The sequence below is a fragment of the Gracilinanus agilis genome, chromosome 1 (genome assembly GCF_016433145.1).
Source record: "Gracilinanus agilis isolate LMUSP501 chromosome 1, AgileGrace, whole genome shotgun sequence".
Lineage (NCBI taxonomy): Eukaryota > Metazoa > Chordata > Mammalia > Didelphimorphia > Didelphidae > Gracilinanus > Gracilinanus agilis.
The window spans coordinates 333,725,080-333,745,488 of NC_058130.1; the positions used below are offsets into that span (position 1 = coordinate 333,725,080).

Sequence of the window (20,409 nt, forward strand, 5' to 3'; positions counted from 1 at the left end):
CAGCAAATCCATTTGGGACACCTTTACCCCATGCTTGCATCGTTGACTGTTCCCAGGAGCTTTTTTTGTCTAGGGGCGGGCGGGGGGCTCGGTTAACTCAGGGAGCTGGGCTGGACCACCCCCAACCTGCGTCCAGGGCACTTCCGGTTCGGAGGCGGAGGACGTCAACCACCCTGGCCCCGCCCTGGGAGCCTCGCTTGGAGTTTCTGGTTCCCAGCCAGCACAGGTGAGTTTCCTATTAGGGAGTGGTGAGAGTGGCGGGCGGGCCACGTGACCCAAGAGCGCCCTAGAGCCGCGGGGAGGGGACGCTCGCAGGTGGGGGTGGGAACCAGGTGTGTGTGCTGGGCGGGCCCAGCCTCGGACCCGGGACTCTCGCTTTCCACCCCCAACTGCCGCCGTCCCGCTACAGAGCCACCCGCGCGGTAAGTGGAGACTCCCGAGGCAGAGGCGGGGGGTCCCCGGGCCGGGGAGCCGAGGGGCGGTAGCGGCTTCCGGAGGTCTCTGCGAGCCCCTGAACCAAAGGAGCTGGGCTACTCCTAAGCACCAGTGCGTCCGCCTTGGAGAGGGCAGGGGCAGGACACGAAGCACTACCCTTGGGCACCGGCTGCTCGGTGACTTGGAGTGGACTAGGACAGGGCTTCGAGCTTGACTCTGGCCCCTCTCCAGCTGGGGAGGGTCGGCCTGGGGCAGCGCCGCTTCCCAGGTGGCAAAACCCGGCCCTTAAATGGTTAAACGTCACTTTAAATTGTAGGTTAACGAAACCCCCTCCAGAACTGGTTTCAAAAAGCCGGTGGAGCTCCTCCTCCAAATTTAGGGGGTAGGAAGGAGCTGAACCTAGTATGACTGATTGCAGGGCTTCAGAAATGAGGCTGGCTTAGGACAGACCTGCTCAGGAATGCTGACTATTTATAAGTGTTCAGTGTCAGTTATTATTATTATTTTTGGTAATAGAAGCAGCTGATGTAATGGAAAGAGCTCTGAATAGGAGCGAGGCATAGGATCTGGGCACAAATTCTTTCGTGGTCTGAGATGTATGATCTTAAGCAAGTCACTTGACCTATCTGAGATTCAAGTTCCTCAGCCGTAAAAAAGAGAACAGACTTTTTGGTTTCAGGAGCACTTTACACATCCCCAAATGCTTTTATGTAGATTATCTCTGGAATTTTTATAGTATTAGTAATTAAAACGGCTTAGTTTTATTGTTAATATTATATAATTATTATGATGATGAAAACGCATAGTTTTGACCCAGCAGATCTCTAAAAGGGATAGATTGTTCTCTGACCAGAGTTGTAGATCCATTGGACTAAATGACCTCTGAGAACTGTCCTTTCTTGCCCTAAAATTGTGATCTTTTGAGTCCAGAAACTGCGTTGCACAGAAACACTGAAAAACATTTAATATTGTCCAACAAATTCTCTGGCTATATTTAAACTGACCGAAGTCTGGATCTGTCTTTGTCATTTGGGGGGAGGGAGGCAGGCTTGCTTGTGAGATATACTTAAACAAATTGCATATTCACGGGAGACAGTGAACACATGGAGAACCAAAACAAAGACCAAAAAACAAGCCAAACTGCTCTTGGATGCTGAACCTGTTTTTAAAAACACTCAGCTGCAAGCTCGAATCAAAATTTTAAAAACTTTTCAACTGGAACACCGCAGTAGTCCTTGAACTCACCTGAATGGAATGAATTATTTAGAGTCCTTAGGAAGTGAATGAGGTACACTCATATTTAAGAAATGAATTAGCATCTCCACTAGCTACTATTTTGAAATCATACAGTTTGGTGGTTTAATTTACTGTTGTCCACAGTTCTCCAAATGTCAGTGATGTCAAACATGTTCCTTCTCATCTCTGGGTTTCCTTTTTCCTCCTGTCAGATGAGGGAATTGAACCCTTATAGCACCAATACTTCCTAATATTAATTCTATTGAAGTGTTATTGGCCAGGCTTTATTGTCATTGGTCCTAGAGAAACTGATGTATCTGTGAAAGTGAGTAGTTACCCCTTTGGTTTAGGGGCAGCATAACAGCAAATTCAGTCATTGACTTTCTCTGACAGTTTAAAATAATTAAGCACTGTGGCCTTCTATTTAAACTTTGTGAATTGTATAGTAGCTAATGGAGCAACAAATCTTTTATACATTCCCAAAGGATTTACTGATACTTGAGATGGGGAAAACTGAAATCTTTTTATCCTAGGTATTACTTGGGCAAACTATTTTCTCATTTTGAGGATTCAGATAATTAATTGCAATCAAGAAATTTATTAAAATAATTCACTTTGGAATTGCTTGTCTGGCTCCAGGATGGGGGAGGGAAGAGGGGAGTGAGAACATGAATCATATAACCATGGGAAAATATTCTTAATTAATTAATTTTTAAAAATAAAGCTTCCTTTGGGCAAGGCAATAAAATAAAATAATCCACTTTATAATTTTTTTTAAAAAACCCTTAACTTCTGTCTTAGAATGGATACTAAGTATTGGTTCCAAGGCAGAGCAGAAAGGACTAGGCAATTGAGATTAAATGACTTGCCCAGGGTCACAGAGCTAGGACTTATTTGAGGTCACATTTTGAACCCAGGACTTCTTGTCTCCAGACCTTGCTCTAAATCCACTGGACCACCTAGCTGCCTCCACTTCATAACTTTTATGGCACTTTGCAAACAAGGAACTTAAGTGCTGTTTTTGTGAATTCTTCCAGGTGATTCCTGAAATGCATTTTCCAGGTTTAAATAAAGAGAGCTAAAGGTCTATTCTTGAAGATCAACCAAAAGTTGTTATTAAAGTAATGCATTTTGTGGAGTGATACTCCCTTTTCCTGGTTAAATACAACCCCATTGTTCTAAACTTCAGGATAGGGAACAAGGTTTATATTTTTTAAATTGCATAATTTTGATTGATGTGCTTTTTTATGCTTTTTAGTTATTACATTTTTTGTTTTGAGGTGTTTTATCATCAAGGATTCAGTTTTGAAATTCCACATTGTCAAATATTTATCTTTTCTGTTTTATATGGACCAGTTATGATGTTAGCTATTATGTTTAACCTGTGATCTTTATCAAGGAGCTCCCATAATGAACTTTCTTAATTAAGACAAAATTGATTCCCTGTACTATGAATAGCCTCCTAATTTGGGCTGAAAGAAATCTGAGCCACCTGAAAAGAGTATTGTTTCTTAACTCATCAAATTACTGATATAATCATACTTTTAATATTTTGCTTCAACATCTGAGAACAGAAGTTTATTTGTGGTTTCTTATTAAAATAGTATATAAAACATCTGAAATAGCTTTTCATTTTTTACAATAATGTGTACATAGGGTTTCTTTAATCTAATTTACGGAGAACAAGGCTGCAAATATTTCATGTTATGTTTTGAAATTTAGAACAAGTTTTAAAATTTGGAAATTAAATTTGCATCTCAGGCTGTCTCTGTTTACTAGAATTGCTTAAACATGCAGTTCTGATTATTAGAAGCTTGGTTTCTGATCCTCAGAATATGAACAAAAAGATAATTTTGGGTACTGCTTGTATAAGAGAAAGGGATAAACCAAAGGAGATTATAACTGCATAATATATAATTTTAATTTTCTGAAATAGGAGTAAGAATCACAAATGTCGTCAAATGGCACAGTGCCTGAGAGATCTAGGAACCAAGGGAGGGTTTATGACCGTGTTCCAGTAGACTCCTCCTATCAAGATGGTACAATGAGGACACTGCAGAGTCTTCGAGACAGTGAATTAGCTGTGAGTGCAGATCCTTTGCCTCCTCCACCTCTCCCCTTACAGCCACCATTTGGCCCTGACTTTAATTCAAGTGACGCAGAAGAACCAGCTCTAGCCCCAGATATCAAACCTGTAAGGAGGTTTGTTCCAGACTCTTGGAAGAACTTCTTTAAGGGGAAAAGAAATGACCCAGAATGGGACCAGCCCGTGTCTGAGATTAGGTATATTTCCGATGGTGTTGAGTGTTCCCCACCAGCCTCACCAGGAAGATCGAATCAACCCAGCTCCCATAAAGATCCATACAGAGAATCAAGTGGCACTTACAGTTCACGAAAAGAAACAGAAGCGTTTCTTCCTCAGGATCCATATGGATCTCTAGGACGCCACACACAGACGGCCCTGACTTACAGCGAGAAGGTGGAAGAGTACAACCAGAGATACTCCTACATGAAGTCATGGGCAGGACTGCTGAGAATTCTTGGGGTTGTGGAGCTGCTTTTAGGGGCCGGTGTCTTTGCTTGTGTCACAGCCTATATACATAAGGACAATGAATGGTATAACCTGTTTGGATACTCCCAGCCGTATGGGATGGGCACGGGTAGCCTGGGCAGCACGTACGGAGGCTACTACTACAATGGCCCTAAGACCCCCTTTATACTTGTTGTTGCTGGACTTGCTTGGATTGCAACCATTATCGTTCTAGTTCTTGGCATGTCCATGTATTATCGAACCATCCTTTTGGACTCCAGTTGGTGGCCTTTAACCGAGTTTGGAATTAATGTCTCCCTCTTCATTTTGTACATGGCTGCAGCCATTGTCTATGTAAACGATACCAATCGAGGTGGACTCTGCTATTATCCTTTATTTAACACACCTATAAATGCATCGTTTTGCCGAGTAGAAGGAGGACAAATCGCAGCAATGATATTTTTGTTCGTCACAATGATTGTTTATCTCATTAGTGCGATAGTTTGCCTAAAATTATGGAGGCATGAAGCAGCAAGGAGGCATAGAGAGTATATGGAACAACAAGGGGTAAGTCATAAAGCTGTTTTCAGATGAGCCCAATGAATATTTTTTTTTTGTCTTTTGTCTTTGAGGTTTCAATAAATAGTCCCATGCCAGGAGATCTACTAATAGTTCTTCATCTGTCCTACAGGACAGAAGGAATGGATCTGTTTGTGTAGAGGAAAAAATTTTTATCTTTTAGAGTGTAGAAATCCATGACCTATGCTACTGATAAGCCATGGCATTCCTTTTCTTCCAGGCCAGTATTTCAACATTGCATCACTTCAGAAGTGGGCAGCAGTTTTTTGTTTTGTTTTGTTTTGTTTTTAACCTTTACCTTCTGCCTTAAAATCAATACTATGTATTGGTTCCAAGGCAGAAGAGTAGTAAGGGCTAGACAATGGGCATTAAGTGACTTGCCCAGGGTCACCCAGCAGAAGGTGTCTGAGGTCAGATTTGAACCCAGGACTTCCTGACTCTAGGCCTGGCTCTCAATCCACAAAGCTATCCAGCTGCCCCAAACAATATATGGTTTGTCTTCTGAATCATTTCTATTGATGTTTGAGGTGAAAATGAGGTTGCTAACTAACTTGACTATATAATCTTTGAGATTTCTTCCAGGTTTAAATCTATGAACCTATTATCTTAGTTTTTAATTATTAAAATAAAATTCTTAAGAGAATTCCAATAACTAATTCACTTTAAGAAGTCTCTTTTTTTGTTCTTTGATGTAAATCAAATTTTGTAGATGTGCTGTTAGGTATATAGTTTGCTAAATTGTTGGATAAATAAAATTCCATGAAACAGTGTATTTACTGAAATAAAACTGCAGCTGCCAAATCTAAAATTTTTTAGAAATAAATTCTTTTAAAATTATTCAACTAGAGGGCAGCTGGGTAGCTCAGTGGATTGAGAGCCAGGCCTAGAGATGGGAGGTCCTAGGTTCAAATCCGGCCTCAGATACTTCCTAGTTGTGTGACCCAGGGCAAGTCATTTAACCCCTATTTACTAGCCCTTACCACTCTTCTGCCTTGGAGCATACACAGTATTGACTCTAAGACAGAAGGTAAGGGTTTAAAAAAAAATTATTCAACTAACTGCTTTCACTTACAGACATTACGAAAATATCTGCTTGGCCATCTAAGAGCCTTTAAAAAAAAAAAAGAATTATAGCAAAACCTTTTGTTGAAATTAACTTTAATCAAACTGGCAAAAATCTTAAAGTACACTTTTTAAACTCCATTTTAAACTGAAACAAATTAATGTTTTTCTTTCCTACTCTAAGGAAGTGTGTTTAGAGGAATTTCCTGTACCAATGAAAGGGTCAGTATTTATCTTCATTTCAATCTGAGTTGTAAACAGTCACCAAACCATAGATTCTCTTTTTGCCACACCAAGATGTCACAGACAGCTTTATAAAAAAGGACCTGCAATATAGTAGGGCTTAAGCTGCACGCCACCTGATCAAGTGAAAATTGACACCTGTGATGATATCATTCACCACCCTGCTAGACCTATCTAGCTGATTTATAGCTTAGTCTAAAAAAATGTGAATAATTTAAAAATAAGCCCCCTGTGTATAGCATGAGGAAACTCAAAAGACCTTTTCTTTTCCAGGTGTTCTGCTTAAGTGATTGACACAAGATGCAGGTCTTAGGTTCCTAATACTGGCAGGGCTTACTCATTCTGTGCTAAAGCTCTTGTTACCTATGCACTTTATTTTGACTCACAAATCTAGAATATAAAATCTAATCTAAACTCTTCTTTTTCTAAGTATGGAAACAGAAAGACAGAGAAGTGACTTTTCCAAGATCACACAAGGGGTTGGTGGTCAAACCAGAACTGGAATCCATGTTTCAAAACAGCTGGTGAAGGGCTCTTTCCTCTATTCTACAAAGTCTTGGAAGCACTGACATTTATGTTGTAGTAGCTTTGGTGACACAGTGGATAGAGTTGCCCAGGCTGGAGTCAGCTAGACTCATCTTTCTAAGTTCAAATCTGGCCTCAGACATTTCCTAGCTGTGTGACTCTGGGCAAGTTGCTTAACCCTGTTTGCCTCTGTTTCCTAATCTGTCAGATGGGCTGGAGGAGGAAATGGCAAATCATTCTAGTATTTTTGCCAAGAAAACCCCAAATGGGGTCACAAAGAGTCAGGCATGACTTAAATGATAAAATAATAACAAACATTTATGTTTATGTTTATGTTTATAAGGAACGACCTGAAGTATTTTTTTAAACCTGTTGACTCCTTGTACAAGTTAGACAAACTCTTAATTATTCATGGTAATGGAAACTAGCAAAACATAGCATGGACCATTGAAATCTGTAGTTAATCCTAAAAAACTCTGCAGTTTAGCGATCCCTGTCAGTATTCCCAACTTATCAACTCTCCTAACTTATTCAAAATGAATGTTTTCCTAAAGTAGCCAGAAAGTTACATTTTCCAATCTTAAGGTAGGAATTGGTTTTTACATGCAATTGGGAAAAATTAAATATTGAAAAAAAAATTTTGAGGATATGAATTGAGTATCAGTGTTCTCCAAAGAATTCATTGATTTTAACAAATCAAAAAGAAGACTATAGGATCATAGATTTAGAGCTAGAAAGAACCCCAGAGGGCATGTAGTCAGTTTAGTTAATAGCTTCACCCCAAGTATCATTTGACTCCATCATTTTCACTTTAAATATGAGACAAGCACAATGATTCAGAGGACAAACAATATAGTAATAACTTCCTCTTACTGCCCCTACCAACTTTCTCCTCAGCAATGAAGAAATGCTCAAAGGTCAGAAATGTACCTAGTTTGTTTTACTGGTTCATTTATTCAAATTTCTGGCAAACATTTTAATAAATACATGTGAAGATTAAAATGAATATGCAAAATACTAAATATTATATTTATGAATATTTTATTAATAATAAACTTAACAAAAGAGACTAACTAAAAGGGTACTAACCAGCTCCCTCCCAAGAACCAAAGAGAAAGAGGGAGGAGTTATAGCCAACTATAAAACAATAATGTGACCACGCAAACATGGAGGCTCAGGAGAAATTAAAGGGAATTTTGGGGAAACTAAGGGACTTATGGGGAATGAAATCCAAGGTTCAAAATGTCCATTTATACATACCCCCCGTGATCCTTTGGGAGACCAGTCTCCCCAACGGATCATAAAAACATAGTCAACATATATATTACAATAATTTGTGGTTAAAAGGTGGGAAAAGAACAAAATCAATGATTGCTACATTAACAAAAAGCCAATTTGAGGGCAGTCCCCTTTACCATAAAAGTATACATTCAAAACAAATGCTTTCAACCACCCAAAGTTCAAATTCACATCCCAAAGTTCAATTCTGGATCTTCTTGATGCAGTGTGTGGTCTCTGCAGGCATCTTCATGGCACCCTATCCAAACAGGTTCTGTTGTCTGGATTCTGGGAGGTAGCAAATTTCTTATCCTAAAATTTCCTAAATTCAAATCAAAGTTCACAACAATAACAAAGTCCCCCCCTGAGGTAGATAATAATACAGGGATCACTCAGGGATGCATGGCTAAGTTATAAGGTATACGAATCAATTGCAAAAGAAATAAAAAAACATAAAAAAATCCACATAAAAGAGAAAAAATAACTTGTGGATGTAATAGAAAATGTCAAAGTCTGATATCTAAAAAACCTAAGTAAAGGAAAAATAAAACTATAACAGGTCTTTGAATCAGGGCCCAATTAAAGTTATTTAAGTAATTATACACTTACCCAATCAGTAGCCAGGACTACAGAAAGTTTGCCACACTTATAAAAGACAGAAAAGGGACTAGATTATAGGAGCCAGAATGGTAACCAAGATGAGGAGCTTGGATAGAATGTGGTTCAGAGGAAGTCCTGCATCTTAATATATATTAAGTGCTGCAACCTCAAACCCAAAACAATTTCAAGTCCTCTTTTCTTGGCTCAAAATTACATCAATCCCAATGGGATTGGTTGGTCTCTTTGACCCTGTGCTCGATTTGCACTATGCAGGTCGGCTATGTGCTTCTTTAGCACTGTGCAGTGGCTCTTTTTAAATACTCTTCTGGAATCAGACAGAATCATTAAGCTAAATCCCATAATTATTTAAACAATCAATGGCATTATGCTATAGTTTAAAGCCTTTTGGGTATGCATTAATATTAAAACAAATGTATTTTAAACTTATATTACTGCAAATTAAAAAAAGATTAATATTGATAATGTGTTCAGGTACAAAAATGAGAGAAAAAAGAAACTCAAAACTGTATTGCACATACAAGGGGGAAATATGAAAGGATATTTTAAAAATCAAAAATATATAGCTTAGAATCAGCGAAAGGTTTCTCAGCCAAAAAATGAGATCCAACTTCTTTTTTAAACTTGGCCATGAATTACTATGAATGCAAATTATTTTTACAGAATAACAGATTTATAAAAACAATAATAGATAATAGATAATTACATGCAAATAGAGTACCAAATTCCCAAAATTCACAATAGCCCAGTTATTGACAATAGCAAACAAACCCATTATTATGTAGGATTCACATGAGTTTATAGATAGCTCACTTGCTGTGTGATGTTTAAAAAATCTATACTTGTCACAAATTTTACAGGTATAGCAAATTTTTCAACCTTGGTAATTGCTGATGAAAACCTGTTTGGGTCTAAAACATCACCAAGAATTTTAGATCCTTCTGGTGGGAAAGTAAATTATACTAAAAAGTTAAAATATCATGCATGCAGGAGCTCTTTTTTGGCTTCCTGCTTTATATATATATATACCTATAATCCATTCAGAAGGTATCTAAAGTCGTTTCTAAAGACCCCTTATAAAATTACAGTTTAAATTCTTAAGTCATATTCTCTAACATTGTATAAGCAGCATGTGACCTTGTTAGTTAAAATGACAAATCCAGGATATATAAGACTTACGGGGTTTTTACAACTTAAAAAAAAAATTGGGTAAAATGTTCATGGGCTTTTTACAATGATATGTTGTTCAGTAAAATCATAGGGAAATGGTACAGATAAAGAATCATATAACAAAATAGATATTAATTAGATTAATACAGATAAACTTTAAAAAATTTAAACCTTAAAGAAATTAGCAAATACATTAATATAAGCAAATGACAAATTACAAGCAGTGTAATCAAAAATCCTTTTTACCAATCCCAATAGGCTTGTTTACTATCTTGAGGGGGAAGGCTGAAAATAATTAGCAAGCAATAAACTTTCAGATCTCTTTTAAAGTTATTTCCTCTCCCCCAGTATTTTCATCCATTCATATTTTGTTTGTCAGAGCTCTGAATTTCGTCATAGTGAGAGAATTCTGCCCTGAACATAGTGTACACGACCCTCATGATGGGTATGGGTAAACCAAAAAAACCAGAGGGATGAATTTCTCCCCGGAATATTAAGATTAGTCAAGCTCTCAACTGCAAGATATTCAATCAACACAAAAAAACCCTGGAAAAGAATTAACCAGATCCAAACTGCACTTTGTAACTTTACCAACTCAAACTATTGTTTTAGAGTTTCAAGCATTCTTTGAAACAACATTATTCAAAAAACAACAAACAAAAACTGAATGGAAGTTTGTTTACAAATTAAACACAAAAAGGCAAAATCTTGCTGGGGAATAATAGGGTATTTGCATATGAGAGAACTGGCCAAAAGGGAGAGATGAAATCCCAAAAACTTCTACTTCAAATAAACTGATTTAGTCTCTCTGCCCTCAAAAGGAAAAAAAAAAAAAATGCAGAGAAGTCCCCTTCCTGTGGGAGGGAAAAAAAATCCCCAGTTGCAAGGCTCTCTCAGCCAGGAGTTTAGGATCAATTTAAGACTTCAGCTTAAAAAATGGCTAGTACAGGCTGAAAAACCCACGTGGGGTGGGGGGAAGGGATAGGGGTTCTCGCCCATCCATTTGAAAAAAGCAGTTTGGATTGGCAGGCTGCAGGCTGGCAGGGAGCGACACAGAAAGCTGGCTCAAGCAAATGGGTGGGAAAAGGCATGGGCAGGTAGAGTAGGAGGGCTGGCAGTCAGAGTCTGCAGTGGTTGAGATGGGGTTAAAGCAGGCCAACTGAGTGGCCAGTGTAGAAAAAAAACCGCAGGAGCATAGGGCAAGAAAAGGAAACCCCAGCTCCCAGCTCTCAGGCAAATTACTAACTATACTGTAAACCTATTTTTCAAAAAATGTGAGAATTCTATCCCTTCGTCTTTGTCATAATGTGAAGATTAATATGCAAAATACTAAATATTATGTTTATGAATATTTTATTAATTATAAACTAACAAAAGAGACTAACTAAAAGGTATTAACCACTCCCAGGAACCAAAGAGAGAGAGGGAGGAGTTACAGCCAACTATAAAACAATAATGTGACCACACAAACATGGAGGCACAGAAGAGATTAAAGGGAATTTTGGGAAAACTAAGGGACTTATGGGGGATGAAGTCCAAGGTTCAAAATTTCCATTTATACACACACTTGTATAAAGCAAACTCTTAGAGTCCAGGGAAACATGTGTTACGATTAAAAATGATAAAGACTGATATAATAAGAGAAATTAGTATTTTAATTAAAGCCATGGCCATGTTGGTAAAATATATATATATGACCGCGCCTATCTTTAAATTTACCGCCGGAGCCCATTCTCTCTCCCGCTCACCAGCCAGCTCCTCAGGAAGACCAAGGGGCATTCTCTAGGCCCTCCTCTGAATTTAAACTGCCCCCCTAAGACCCATTGGAATCATGGGTAATGTAGTCTCAAAGCCCCCACATGTCCATACGGAGTCTGCTAGACACTTCCAAATAGCACTTCTTGGAATTTAAAACAAACATTTCCCGCTGAGATCCGGCAAAAAAAAGTTGGCCCTTTTTCTTCGCTGGATCTGTAAACATAGACAACTTCTAATTTTCAGGAATTTGGGGGATAAAAGAAATAGATGAACAAATGGATAAAACTAGCCGCATTGACAAAAAACCAATTTCGGGGCAGTCCCCTATTGGCATAATAGAGTACATTCAAAACAAATTGCATTCAGGTCATTTAACTCCCCATAGTTCAAAATCAACAGCACCCAAAATTCAATTTTGGTCTTCATGATCCAGTGAAGGGTCTTTAGGCATCTTTTGGTGCCTTTACCAAACAGGTCCATCGTCTGGATTCTGGGGAGATGGCAAAATCCTTATCCTGAAATTATTCTCAAAAGAATTTAAACTTAACATTATAGATTATAAAACATACATTTCCTTCTAAGAATTATACATTTCCCCCTGAAATTACTCCTAAAAGAGTTAAATATACATATATTTTTACATTATCAAATTTTTAAAAACTTAACACAATCCCCCTGAGGAAAATTCTAAACACACCTTTTTTTCCTGAAAAGGTCAGCTAAGGATGAGTGGCTGAGTCACGGGGTTTGTATGAAATCAATTGGCAAAAAAAAAGAATAAAATTCAAGAAAAAAGAAGAAAAAATTAACTTGTGAATGAAATGTAAAATGTGCAAAAAATGTAGGGAAAAGAAACTTGTAACAGGCCTTTGAATCAAGGCCCAATGAAAGTGATTTAAGCAGTTTGCTTTTACCCATTCAGGGCCAGGACTTAAGGGAAATGTCTCTCTCTGATCTGATTTGCCATCAGCTTTTCAGGGAAGTGAGCCAAATAAATAACCAATCTTAGGTGCTTCACTAGGAATTTAAGTTGAGGGGACCCACGTCCTCTAAAAGTTTTAGAAAAGACTGGGACTCTAGGACTCAAACCCCAATTTCAAGCCCTAAAGTATTGGCATGGACCTCTGCAATCCATGCAAATTTTTAGTCAAGTCTCTGTGACCTTGTGATTTCTTAGCACTAGTAACGGCTTTTATGTTCCCTTCTCCTGGAATCAGACAGAAGGGCATTAAATCACAGTCCCATAGTTCTCAGGCTCTTTAGGTAGTTGCATTAAGCTTATATCACTGTAAAATCAAAAAAAGGATAAATAATGATAATATATGTACTTCCAGTACAAGATGAGAAAAAGGAAAAATCAATTGCTCTAATTAAAAAAAGAATGTTTTAAAAATCAAAAATATATACATATAGCTTAGAACTAGTGTTGGTTTTTTTTTTTTTTACCCAAAAATGAGATTCACTTTCTGTGAGGGCTTTACAAAATAGCAGATTCACAATGCACATTCAAATAAGAGTACCATAATTTCTAATAACACATTTTAAAACAATAAACAATGATGTTTTAAAAAATCATATGCTTGTTACAACTTTTAAATCTTGGCTAAGAGTTTCTCAACAAACTGTTACTGCTTTCATATCAAAATCTGATATTTAAAAAATCTTCTGGTCTAAATTACCTCAAGAATTCTAGATCCTTCTAATAAAAGTATATAGGATCTCCTTGGCTTTCTGTTTTAAAAAAAAATCCCGGGTAGGAAATTTTCATGCTTCTACCCATTTAAGGCAATAATTTTTTTTTTATAATAAAATATATAAAGGCTTATCCTTTAAGACAACAATTCTATAGGATCTAAAGTAAAAGTTAAAAGACCTCTTGTAAAATTACAATTTAAATCTCAAGGCATGGAAACTTCCAAGGTTCTCTACAATTACCAAAACAGAATAAAACTTAAAAGATATGTGCTCCTATAAGATGTTCATAGATGGTACACATAACCGCATTGTTTTTGATACAGTAAGCTTTAAGTAAATTAGGAAATATAATAAAATCATAACCAGAAACTTCATTAGCTTAAAATGATTCAGTGCAACAGGAAAATCAATGAAATAAGCAAGATTAATTCACAAAACTAATCAGCAAAATACAGTAAGATACAGTCTTTTAAAACCCATTCAGTCCTGAAAGGTTCTAATTCGAGGTCCTATAATTAGTTTTAAGCAGGTATGGGGTGAATTTCTTCTCCTGAGTTTTAGTTTAATCGCAAGAAAGTTTGAATAGGCCATGTGCCCAATGAAGAGTAATCACTAGTTCAAGGTTCAGACGCTAGCGTCCACGTGGGGTTGGGGCTAGAGAAAAGCTTAGGTCAGTTTTGTAGAAAATCCCACGTCTAGAAATTGTGGGCGGGAGTTTCCCGTGGAGGGCAAGAATGGTCTTTCAGGTTAAGAGTACTCAATAAGAGATTAGGGAGAAAGGGAAATACTTCCCAAATCTTTAGCTGCAGAGCTGAAGCTGAAATGGCGGGGTTCGCTAAGTCAGGGCTGGGGTTGCTCCTCGGAAATCTCAGGATTCAGTGAGGCAGGAACAGAGGTCAGCAGTCTGTACTGGTGGGCTCTGGATTTGGCAGAGAAGCAGGGCAGGCAGGAACGTGAGGCAGCAGTCTGTACTGGCGGGCCAGGCAGGAATGGAGTCCAGGTCAGGAGTCAGAAGCGGCAACAGAGAACATAATGGCTGGGCACCAGCATTTTGGTTTTAAAGCCAGAAGCCAGAATCAGCTGGCCTGACCTCCCAAGGTGGTTTGGGCTAGACTGGCTGGCTGAGCCCCAGGGGAGGCAAGAACATGCTGTTGCTTATAGTGAAAGCATGGCGAGGAAAGCCAGTCTCCTTTTTAAAAAAGTTGCTCAAAAGAGCTGAGCAAGATGGCCAAAAAGAAAGCATGGCTATCATTTCTGAAAGGCTATCTGGAAAATTGAGAGCTACTTTTCCGATGTAGTGGTTGCCATTAATGTTACCATTAAAAATGATAAAGACTGATATAATAAGAGAAATTAGTATTTTAATTAAAGCCATGGCCATGTTGGTAAATATATATATATATGACTGCGCCTATCCTTTTATTTTTTTATTTATTTATTTTTTTTAGACCCTTGTACTTCAGTGTATTGTTTCATAGGTGGAAGATTGGTAAGGGTGGGCAATGGGGGTCAAGTGACTTGCCCAGGGTCACACAGCTGGGAAGTGGCTGAGGCCGGGTTTGAACCTAGGACCTCCCGTCTCTAGGGACTGCGCCTATCTTTTAAATTTACCTCCGGAGCCCATTCTCTCTCCCGCTCACCAGCCAACTCCTCAGGAAGACCAAGGGGCATTCTCTAGGCCCTCCTCTGAATTTAAACTGCCCCCCTGCGTGGCGTCCCCACACCCTAAGACCCATTGGAATCATGGGTAATGTAGTCTCAAAGCCCCCACGTGTCCATAGGGAGTCTGCTAGACACTTCCAAATAGCACTTCCCGGAATTTAAAACAAACATATGTAAAGACAAATAATGGAATATAGGTCCTGTGCTTAAGGAATTTACAGCCTCACAGAAGCTTCTTCCCTGGGTTTCTGCTTTCCTAATGCGTGATGACTGCCTCTCCCTAACTATTATTTTAGGAAAATTCAAGCCTTCATACTTCATTCACTTGGCTCAGATCTCCATAGCCTCACTGCTACTGGACCACTGTAACCCCTTTTCTAGTTATAAAACCATTATCAGATCCACACTGCTCTTGTTCCTGAATGGACTGTAACAGCCTATTATGCCTTGACCCCACTCAATATATCTGCAACTTGCCTGGCCATCATTCCCCTGTTTGAGTTGTCTTCCTCATTAGAAGATAAGTTCTTTGTGGATAGAGACTCTCTTCGCTTTTGTATTTATGTCCCTAGGACTCAGCATGTTGTATGCACCTAATAAATGCCTTTTAAACTAATTTATGGTAGAGCATCCATAAACTAGATCAGAAGTGTTGAATGAAAGCCCTCTATTCTTACTCCTCCTGGTCCATCAGCAGCCATTAAAATTTAATTGGAAAATAATTAACAAAATAAAAATGAAATACAACATACGTAATATTAATTTTTGGTTTTCTAATTCAACCAGCAGGGATCCATTTCTGTTTCAGTTTGCCACCACTCAGCTATATAATCAGTCTTTAAGTAATTGAAAAGTTAAGCCCTAAGTCAGTCAAAATGTTTTAGAGAATGTCTTCACATTATTGTGGAAAATTATGTTTGCTCTTTTATTTTCAGATAAGTGAACCCTGTATTCCATCCAAAAGAACAATGGTAAGAATAGTTCACTTTTATATGTTACTTTATGTCAAAAGTTGTGGAAGTTATACAATATGCTTTTTTTTTTTTTTTTTTAATTTATTTTAAACCCTTAACTTCTGTGTATTGACTTATAGGTGGAAGAGTGGTAAGGGTGGGCAATGGGGGTCAAGTGACTTGCCCAGGGTCACACAGCTAGGAAGTGTCTGAGGCCGGATTTGAACCTAGGACCTCCCGTCTCTAGGCCTGGCTCTCAATCCACTGAGCTACCCAGCTGCCCCCATACAATATGCTTTTTTTAAAAGCTACGATGATTTCATCTCCTGCATGATACTACCAAAGCCAATTATATTCTCAATTCTTTCAACAACACAAACTTCTAACGTTCTTAAATGCAAAAATTAATCAAGAATTTCAACTCATTATGCTTTAAAAACTAACCAGTCTAAATCTAACAGAATTAAAAGTGATGAAAGTATGTTGCTTGTATTTGTTATGTGTTTAAATTTAAGATAATTTTACTGTTGTAACAGGGACTAGATCAGTTTCATTTGACTTTGTCAGATGTCTTATTGAAATCACCGTGACTAAGATATTCTCCAATCTAACAATCCAGAGACCGTACATGAAAAGGAAACCATTTTTGTTTTTCATGAACCCCTCCTGCTTCCTGTTAATCTCCAAATCCTCTTCTGCTTGTTTACAAACCATCTCTTTAATAATGTAGAATTTTCCTAAAAACACTAGTTTTTTTCCTTGCCCTACATCAAAGTCATCATGGATCTGGACCCAATAAAAATACTTTTTTATTTTTACTTTTTTTTTTTTTAAACCCTTGTACTTCGGTGTATTGTCTCATAGGTGGAAGATTGGTAAGGGTGGGCAATGGGGGTCAAGTGACTTGCCCAGGGTCACACAGCTGGGAAGTGGCTGAGGCCGGGTTTGAACCTAGGACCTCCTGTCTCTAGGCCTGACTCTCACTCCACTGAGCTACCCAGCTGCCCCCTATTTTTTTTTTTTTTCCAGTTACACATAGAGACAATTTTTTCTGACACATTAACATTCAAACTTTCTTCCTACTTCTCCCCACCCCTGAGGCAGTAATTAGGTTATGCCGGTGCTTTCATGCAGTACATATTTCCATATTGTTCATGTCATGATAGAAGACACATCACCCAACAAAAAACTCGTGAAAGAAATAAAGTAGAAGATGGCATAAGGGTCAAAAAGATAGTGTATATAAATTTTTTTTATGTAATCAATTTTTCCAAAAGATTCTTTCACTTGTACATTTTGGAGCTCTTCCTTCTTAATTAGAATTAATTTTGGATTAGCCATTCTCTCCATTGCTTCCTCTGCTTTCTGAGTGGAAACAAATGCCAGAGGCAAGATGATAATTTGTGAAGTGTTTTGTTTTTACCAGCTGGTTCAATTCAGAAGGCGTCCCTTCTGATATTTGCTGACAAGATTGTATTAGGAAGGTGTTATTAAAGTAATGAAACACAGTATTAAACCTACTATTTATGGTTTGGATACTGTCCATTTTCTTTGGTGTGCTTATACTTAATTAAAAATGTTTCTGAGCCTTAATATGTCATATTCTACAGCTCATAAATCACACTTAAACCTCTGGAGATCTCGAAGCCATTTTAACTTGCTGATGTATATCTGAACTTGACTTCCTAATTTACACTAGATTAAAAAAACACTTGAAAAGTGGAGCATAGGTATTTAGAGTTATTTGGGAAACAACATAAGAGAAAAAAGTCAGAAGTCAAGGAAAATAATCTGCACAAGATATCCCAAATCCCTAAGCCTCCTGACTATTTTTTAAAAGATACTTTATTTAGGAACAGTTTAGGTGGTTCCATGGATTGAGAGCCAGGCCTGGATCTGGGAAATCCTTGATTCAAATTTGGCCTCAGGCACTTCCTAGTTGTGTGGTGGCCTACTCACTTAGCCCTGGGTGCCTAGCCTGTGCTGCTCTTCTGCCTTGGAACTCATACTTAGTATTGATTCTTAGATAGAAAGTAAGGGTTTAAAAAAAAAACAACAAAACACCAGTGATGGTCATGGGAAACAGATAAAGGAAGCATACTTCCCTTCTAACATTTAGGCATCCAGAGGCTTTTAGAATAGAAAGTGGGGCACATCATAAGACATGGTCACATTGTTAACTGTTTTTGCCTAATTGTTTCTCTTGCATGAGAAATGATTCAATTGAGTTGGAGGAATTTAAGAATTGGGGGGGTTTCCCTCAAATGAATATAATAATTTTAAAATAAGAAGCATTGATAAAATAGATTTTTTAAAACAAAAAAGAATATAACTCCAGGGTAATTATTGTCAGGGCAATCTGTAATCCACTGTACTAAAATTAAAATTGTTAAATTTGACAAATATTCTTCAACATTTGCATGGTGGCATAGTGGAATAATGACTGGATTTGAGGTTTAAGAATTGGGTTCAAATAGTTTCCACTAACTAGGTTTGTGATCATAAACAAGGTGCCTAACTTTGTGCAGCTTTGGTTTCCTCATCTGTAAAATGGGGATAAGAATACTTGGAGGGTTGTGAGGAAAGTTCTTTGTAAATTTTAAGATTCGAGATTAATTAATAAACTACCAAAAATTAAAGACTAGAAGAATAATAGCACGGTAGCAACTTGTTCCAGGACTGTTTCTATCAGAACTTCATTGACCTCTGATGAGAAGAACATGATAACAGTAATTATGATAGCGTACTCTATAAGCATGGCCAATCATCATTGGTATTATTAGTAGCGATATATAGCACCATTCTATGATCCCAACTTATTCAGCTCCTTAAATTTTGCAACAATTTTTCCTAGTGGGCCAATCAAAATGCAGTCTTTCATAAAATTAGACCCTTCATTCAGACTATTCTTAAGTTCTTTTATGGTCAAGGCAGCTGAATTTGGTAATACCCACTCATAAAATTTTATAGGCTCAAATTGTCTTCTCTGTGCTTTGTAGTCTAGAACTCTGAAGTACTTATCTATGTGCTTAAGTAGAATCAAAATTCCTTTCTTGAGAAAAAAGCAAACACATACCCTTACACCTCTATGTAGAGAAAAGATTAAGGAAAAGCAGCTAACTGACCATATCTCATGACATGCACCATTTTTAGACCAAGAAGCCTCCATTGCCTAATGCTTTGAGGAAGGTATAGTTCTTTATCTGTTCCCTGTGACCCTCATTGGGTTTTTTTTTTTTTAAAACTCTTGCTTTCCATCTTAGAATCAATACTTTATTGGTTCCAAAGCAGAAGAGTAGTAAAAGTTAGTGAGGGTTAGGGGACTTGCCCAATGTAGCTAGAAAGTATAAGGCATTATTCAACGTATTTAATTCCAATATTTTAAGCACCCCAGCCCCTCTAAGCACACACACACACAAGGTAGGGAATAAATGGTATTAGAAAACTTAAGGGCAATCTCTTCCACTTAAATGATTGTATATTTCATGGACTATCTAAGGGTCTATGACATTCCCCCTCTTCTGACTAGATAGAAATATATTAGGCTCTTAGGTGTTCAAAACAGACATCACCTCTGCCTTTAGCAAATATCTAAATTAACAAAACAAAACAAATATAGCTAAAGTATGTGGATCCTGCTTGAATCTTCACTTAATTCAACCATCCCTGGTAACCGACATCCTTTCTGTCTTCTCCACTAAACTTTTTGAGTAAACCATGTACACCAGCTGTGCCTATGCTTCAATTTCCTCTTATTTGCTTCTTTTTTGTTTTTGTTTTTGTTTTTAAACCCTTAATTTCTGTGTATTGGATCATAGGTGGAAGAGAGGTAAGGGTGGGCAATGGGGGTCAAGTGACTTGCCCAGGGTCACACAGCTGGGAAGTGTCTGAGGCCAGATTTGAACCTAGGACCTCCCGTCTCTAGGTCTGACTCTCAATCCACTGACCTACCCAGCTGCCCCCTCACTTATTTGCTTCTAATTCCTCAATCTGTATTCAGACCTCATCATTCAAATGAGACTCCTCTCTCCAAATTTAGCAAATAATTGCCAAATCCACTGGCCTTTTCTCAGTCTTTATCATTGGCCTCTCTGTCACCTTTGACACTGTTGATCAGTCTCTTCTCAATAATCTCTCCTGTCTCAGTATTGATCACACTGCTGTTCAGTATTGGTTCCTGATTTTCCTCCTACCTGTCTCCCTTTTCACTCTTTTTTGCTGGATCTTCACCAAATGCTGCCTGCTACTTGTGGATTTCTTCCAAGGCTATCCAGAGCCCTCTACTCCTTCATTCCAGAGGTTCTTAATCTAGGGATGGTGATACTGCCTCCTCCCCTCTTATTTTTAAAGTATTTTGATAACTATTTCATTATAATCGATTCTTTTTATTACCCTTTTTAAAAATTTTGTACATTAAAAAAACGTTCTTAGAAGGATTCCATGGGCTTTACCAGACTGCCTATGGGGTTCATGGTACAACAAAGGTTAAGAAACCCTGTACTTTATTATTGTTATTTTTTTTTTTTTTTGTATTTTAAACCCTTAACTTCTGTGTATTGACTGATAGGTGGAAGAGTGGTAAGGGTAGGCAATGGGGGTCAAGTGACTTGCCCAGGGTCACACAGCTGGGAAGTGTCTGAGGCCGGATTTGAACCTAGGACCTCC

The 20,409-nt window shown here is 38.0% G+C and overlaps 1 protein-coding gene across 2 annotated transcripts in view; it reads left to right on the plus strand.

Annotated features, from left to right (window-relative positions):
• The first annotated feature begins 3,622 nt into the window (after window positions 1-3,622).
• MARVELD2 (MARVEL domain containing 2) overlaps window positions 3,623-20,409 on the plus strand; it is a 29,667-nt gene continuing 12,880 nt past the window's right edge. Inside the window, exons 1-2 of one of the 2 annotated variants that reach the window (XM_044657679.1) lie at window positions 3,623-4,768; window positions 15,727-15,762. In XM_044657679.1, the coding sequence (XP_044513614.1) occupies window positions 3,623-4,768; window positions 15,727-15,762 (1,182 nt within the window). The remainder of the gene's footprint in view (window positions 4,769-15,726; window positions 15,763-20,409) is intronic. The other variant, XM_044657680.1, reaches the window with a different exon arrangement.